This window comes from Podarcis filfolensis, assembly GCF_964270895.1.
Source record: "Podarcis filfolensis genome assembly, chromosome: 6".
Taxonomy (NCBI): domain Eukaryota; kingdom Metazoa; phylum Chordata; class Lepidosauria; order Squamata; family Lacertidae; genus Podarcis; species Podarcis filfolensis.
The window spans coordinates 7,603,012-7,609,011 of NC_139609.1; the positions used below are offsets into that span (position 1 = coordinate 7,603,012).

At 47.0% G+C, this 6,000-nt stretch overlaps 1 protein-coding gene across 3 annotated transcripts in view; it reads left to right on the forward strand.

The window, feature by feature from the left end:
* CACNA1E (calcium voltage-gated channel subunit alpha1 E) overlaps positions 1-3,561 on the forward strand; it is a 494,249-nt gene extending 490,688 nt beyond the window's left edge. For all 3 annotated transcript variants that reach the window (XM_083621522.1, XM_083621521.1, XM_083621523.1), the window contains one exon: positions 1,416-3,561. In XM_083621522.1, coding sequence (XP_083477648.1) covers positions 1,416-1,958 — 543 coding nt within the window. In that variant the 3' untranslated portion in view covers positions 1,959-3,561. The remainder of the gene's footprint in view (positions 1-1,415) is intronic.
* The last annotated feature ends 2,439 nt before the right edge of the window (positions 3,562-6,000 follow it).

The following is a 6,000-nucleotide window of genomic DNA, read 5'->3' on the forward strand; positions in this document are numbered from 1 at the left end:
GGAAATCTAAATGGGAAGGAGCTGACCCCAAGCCTCATGGGATGCTGACTATTTAGGGGGCAAACAGTGGGGTGAGGAAAGGAATGCCAGACCCTGGAGGAAGGCACATCTGGCTAAAACACTGAACAGCTGGCATTCCACACATCCCTTCATGATTCATGCTTGAATATGTGAAATGACTTCGCTTACAAGCTTTTTATTTGAGATGATGACTGTGATGTGATCACTCGGTCCTTTGATCCACAGTGGCAGATTCCTACCATTCGGGAATACAGTTATAAATTTGCGTCTATAAACCAACACTTAGAATCATAGAATTACAGAGTTGGAAGGGACCACGAAGGTTATCTTGCAGACTTTCACAGACTCAAAGGTAGTTTGGCACTGCTTGCAAACAGGAACATTATCATAATGTTAGGGTTAAAGGTAAAGGGACCCCTGACCGTTAGGCCCAGTCGCGGACGACTCTGGGGTTGTGGCGCTCATCTTGCTCTACTGGCTGAGGGAGCCAGCGTATGGCTTCCAGGTCATGTGGCCAGCATGACTAAGTCACTTCTGGCGAACCAGAGCAGCACATAGAAACGCTGTTTACCTTCCCGCTGGAGCAGTAGCTATTTATCTACTTGCATTTTGACGTGCTTTCGAACTGCTATATTGGCAGGAGCAGGGACCGAGCAACGGGAGCTCACCCCGTCGCGGGGATTTGAACCACCAACCTTCTGATCGGCAAGCCCTAGGCTCTGTGGTTTAGACCACAGTGCCACCCAATCTAAAAAAAACTACAGAACACGGAGCAAGCATTTAGTATCAAGATACCGAGAGAAAGGAAAAGATGTTAGGAGATGTCGTAGAAGTGCTACCTATGTTATGCTACAGTCTTAAGATGGTGACCCAGGAAGCTCTTCACAGCAAATAACAACAGCAACAGCACACCAAACAATATAATCTTGTACGCTGTATACTGATGCCTTAAACCCCTTTGCAAAAGCGCACTTTGAAGCAGCTCCGCGCTTCTCCTTTAAGGGGTTGGGTGGCAGAGGGTGGGGGCAAGGAGGTTTTCTTCTCTCTCGCCTCCCCCATCACAAACCACCTGCTTACTTAAAGGAGGGGCATGGAGTTGCTTCAAAGAGCGCTTTTGCAAAGGGCTTTAACCTCTGCACACCAGTTGATGAGCAGGGTTAAATCCTGCTGCCTTGGCTGTGCAGATTTGTTCCCTACGTGGAACAGGGTGTACAGCCAATGCAGGATTAAACCCTCCCTTCATGCCCAGTCATCAGTGATGTCAGTTTAAGGGTGGGCCGATGTGATTTGGGGAAAGTGGTCTTGCAGGCCTCGCAGAGTTGGCCCTCCTCATAAGCTCTTTACCATTATAAAAAGGTATTTTGTCTCATAGGCCCTTCTCTTCTTCTTTGCAGGGCACTGGCTCCTTGAGCGAGAGTTCCATACCATCACTATCTGACACCAGCACGCCAAGGCGAAGCCGCCGCCAGCTCCCTCCGGTTCCACCAAAGCCACGCCCCCTCATCTCCTACGCTGCTATGATGCAGCACTGTGGAGACATCTCCCCACAGCCTGACGATAGCGAGGGTGGCTCCCCTCTGCTTTCCGGGGTTCTGGAGACAAACAACACCTGCTTGACTGAGTCTTCCAGCTCCCCACAAGGAAAGCAGAGCCTTCTCTCCACCCCTCAGCGCTATATCTCGGAGCCTTACCTGATGCTCCAGGATGACTCCCATGCTTCAGACTGTGGTGAGGAGGAGACGCTCACCTTTGAGGCTGCTGTGGCCACCAGCCTTGGCCGCTCCAACACGATTGCAGCAGGCCCTCGCTCGAGGCACAGCTGGCAGATGCCAAACGGGCACTACCGGAGGAGGAGGAGAGGGGCGGCGTCACAGGGGGTGATGTGCGGGGCTGGCATCGACGTACTAAGTGATACGGAAGAAGATGACAAGTGCTAGAGGCTGCCTCCCCCTCCTCCCCTGCTCTCCTCTGACGCATGCTGTTTGCCACATTTGGAACGGAATGAAACGGAAATCAAATGCAGCAGAAACAGACCCTCTGTGCAACCACAACAAAAAAAGCCCAAAGCTCTGATTCTTTGTCCTCTCCCCTTCCCTTTTAATTGCACAGGGAAGCATTTGATTAGCTCCTGCAACCATGGACCCAGCAGAGGTGCACCTGTTTGTTGAGTGAGAGCGAACCATGGCAACAGCAGCCTTCAACCCAACAGCCACATGGGTCTCCGTCCCCCAGAAATCCCAAGAGAGTGTGCCGAGGAAGGCCTGAAGTTACTCGAGAAGCACAGCAAGGGATATTAGGGTGTGGGGGGATTTGAAAAGAAGAAGATTATCGTTTTGCCTCTTTGACACTTGGCAAAAAAAAGGAAAAGGAGACCCAAGAAGAAAGTCAAGTTGGTGGTTTGAAGTGCAAGGTCATCTCCCTTGAGATGACCACCTTGTCTCCTTTGGGTGATCCCTCTTATGCCGTTCAACCAATGGGATGAGTTGAGATTGAGAGATTTGTCCAGAGTGGAAGTCACAGCATTCGGCACTCCTGCAGTACCTGTGGTTTTGGGTATCGATCTTCTGGCGAAGCTGAAGGAGAGAGTGTGGGGAAGGGGGCGCCACCACGTAGTGAGAAGGGCTTGGCTTGTGTGAAACCGACTCTGAGTCTTTTGTACCAAGACCAGTGGGTTAAGGATGGGGAAAGGAAAGGACGATTGATGAGCTGAACACAAGATGTGTCTTTATATTCTGAGTTTGGAGTGTATGGAAAGTATATATATATATATATATATATATATATATATATATATATATGCGTGTATTTATATGCAGCATATATAAACATGCACACATGCAGAGATTTATTTTAATAAGCTGGCATGTACTAGCACCGAGGCCATGTGTTCCCTGACCCTAAAAAATAGGGAGCGTTTTGTCCCAGGGAGCCGTAAAATAGAAGAGATGCTAGTTACAGAAGCCACTAAATTCTGATTCCCCTCTTTCATCTGTACTTTGGCATTGCCCACCCTAGCAGAAAGAGCTTCATGCAGAGGTGCAATGCTGCTTGTTTATTGAGCCATATTTTGATTAGAAATCGATGAGGCAACAAAGAGGGATATGCCATCCTCGGACATTTGCTTCCTGTGGGATTGTTAGTGCTCTGGAATAAGACAACTTTTGAACCGACGGCACCTTTGCAGCTTTGCGAATGGTTCTAGGTATAGGTTTGGTCCAATCCAGCAGGAAGTCTTTATGTGTTTGTAGCAATGGCCCTTCAAGTAAGGACCAGCCGCAAACTCCAATTGATAGCCAGTGGCATGTGGCAATAGGCACAGAGTAGGGTTCTTGGTTTTTCCTCTCCCTCCCTGCTCAGCATCTCAGTTTGTGGGGGTGGGCAGCAGACCTTTCCTCAGCTTGGAAGACAGTAGGCTTGTTGATGGGGGGGTGAGTTTTGAATCATTGCTTCATCATCTCCTCTGGAATACTTATTGCAGGTGGCATTTTGGTTGGTAAGCCTATGTTCCCACATACGGTTTTGTCAGAAAGCAAAATAAAACACCAGAGTGGAAAGGTGAGAGCGAAGGAAAGTTGGTGAGGCCTTTACCTGAGAGTAAGGCAGTGTCCCAAAAGATGCTGGCAGACATCTCCCAAATTCACAAGGTATGAAACAACAGGCCAGTAGCCATAAGTTTCTGCAGAACAGCCTAACAGTCTCTCGAGAGCCGCGGTCTCTCAAAGCCGGTAGACATATTTAATGGATGGAAATATGCAGCAGTAAAAGATCAAGCTCAAAAATCAATCTGGTAGGCTAGGGGAATGTGGATGCTGTAAGGTTCTTACAGTTGGTTGTAAATGCAGAAAGGTGTGAACAAGATTTTCTGCAGAACTTGTAACGTTTCAAACAAAAAAACGCATATGGAACTGTTTTGTGGCTACATTCCAGCTTGTAATAGATCTGGTAATTACATTTGCCTGGCATAAATTTCCTCTGCGCTGTACTTCTTTACTTGGACCAGTTCTAGCATTAATAGTTCTTAAAATGTGCCTCTGCCACTCATTAGCCAATTCCAGAGGGGAGTATGGGGAAAGGAATCATTTTTACAGAGCAACCACAGGATGTGATCTCCAATACTTCCCTTGCTATGGCAGATGCAGTAAGCGCTGGTCCATTTTAAAAGGGGCAGGTTTTTGGAGAAAAGTTAAGAGCCTGCCTTATACCGAATCAGTGCAGAAGCCTTTCACAGCCCTACCTGGAGATGCCAGTGCAAATTCTGAAGAATGGCTGTGTTTCGGTCTGCGTATTGTGTTGGAAAGCATGACTTAAGATAGGTTTGCCTCTAAATGCTACCTACATCAGATTTCTACCCAGAAGTACTGTATTTTTCGCTCTATAAGATGCACCAGACCACAAGACACACCTAGTTTTTGGAGGAGGAAAACAAGAAAACAAATATTCTGAATCTCAGAAGCCAGAACAGCAAGAGGGATCGCTGCGCAGTGAAAGCAGCAATCCCTCTTGCTGTTCTGGCTTCTGGGATAGCTGCGCAGCCTGCATTCGCTCCATAAGACGCACACACATTTCCCCTTACTTTTTAGGAGGGAAAAAGTGAGTCTTATAGAGCAAAATGTACGGTAATCAAAGGCCTCTCCAGTTAAAACGGAGAGCTACAGAAGGATTTGGCAAGGAGTGCTGCCTTTCTCAGACGTCAGTCTGGAAACTAAAATAACACCCCCCTTTTCCTCCTCCCCAGGCAGGCTCCCAGTTTAACTGGAAGAGGATCCTCCTTGACCCTGCTGCCTTCATGCCAAAACCCACTTTCTACCTCCTATCCAGTCATTCATGACTGCCATTTATCTCTCTGCTAGGGAGCGAGTATCTGTCTCCAAGCTATGGATCCAGAGAGGTTAGGCTGAACAATTTTGACAAGGTCAAGATCACCAGTGAGCTTCATGGCTGTGGGGATTTGAGCCCTTTGGCCAAGATGGATTTCCCCATGATAAAAGCTTGCGGGAGGAAGTGGTGCTGGCTTGCCACAAAATGCCAGCGTAAGGGGCTCTGCTCCACCCCCACCCCCCAAATGGGTTGTAAATAAAAGAATTGGCATCTCGAGCTTCTAATTGCTAAGGGTTTTCTGATAATTAGCCAAGCTTTCTGTAAATATACAACGACGGCTGAGTTTATGTAAGGAAGGAGTTTCTTTGTGCGTACTGGGGTGGGGTGGGGGGAAATGCAGAGAAGATCCTTGTTCTCTGAAGAATGTCTCAATTATGCCTTTTTTTGATTTTGGAGACCAGCAAGTGTGCTATGAAGTTTATATAAGAATTTTGAAATATTTCTACCTTTTTAGGGTGTATGTGTGCAGAGTGGACCCTATCTTTCATGTTTTGTATCACTTCAGCCTATGATCTGGAGATCTCTTGTATGAAAGCTTGGCTTTGGTGGCTCTCAGCTCCTGAGCTACGGATGAGACCTCATGCAGCCTTTTATCTCAAGAACCTTGATGCCATGTTTGGACGAATCTGTGGTTACATAAATGGAACCATATTGGACCTCAGAACTTCTGGTTAGCTATGTACCGTAATTGCTAGTTTCATGGCTCATTGTTGTATATTGGAGCTGGGGTGTAGCCTTGATTTGCTGGTTTTACTCTGAGTAGAAAGCTCATCTGCTTGAGTTAGGGGGCTGCTTGATGTACCCCTCTCTCCTCCTCAGACAGGGTGCACCCATCTTGAGCAGCTGAATTGTGGCCAATGAACTAGTAAGACTTTGCTCCATGATCTGTGGGTACTCTACTTTTTACATGTTAGTGTGGAAGGCAGGCAAGGAAGGGGAAAAAATGACCAAAAACTACAATTAAAGTAGCATAAAAATAAAGAAGGAAGAAAAGGAGGGGGTCCCTATCTCTGAGTTCAGTAAAAATTGAAAGCTCTTAATCCAGGAAATGGACTAATCCTCTCTAAATCACATTGAATGCAATGGGACATATATAATTTA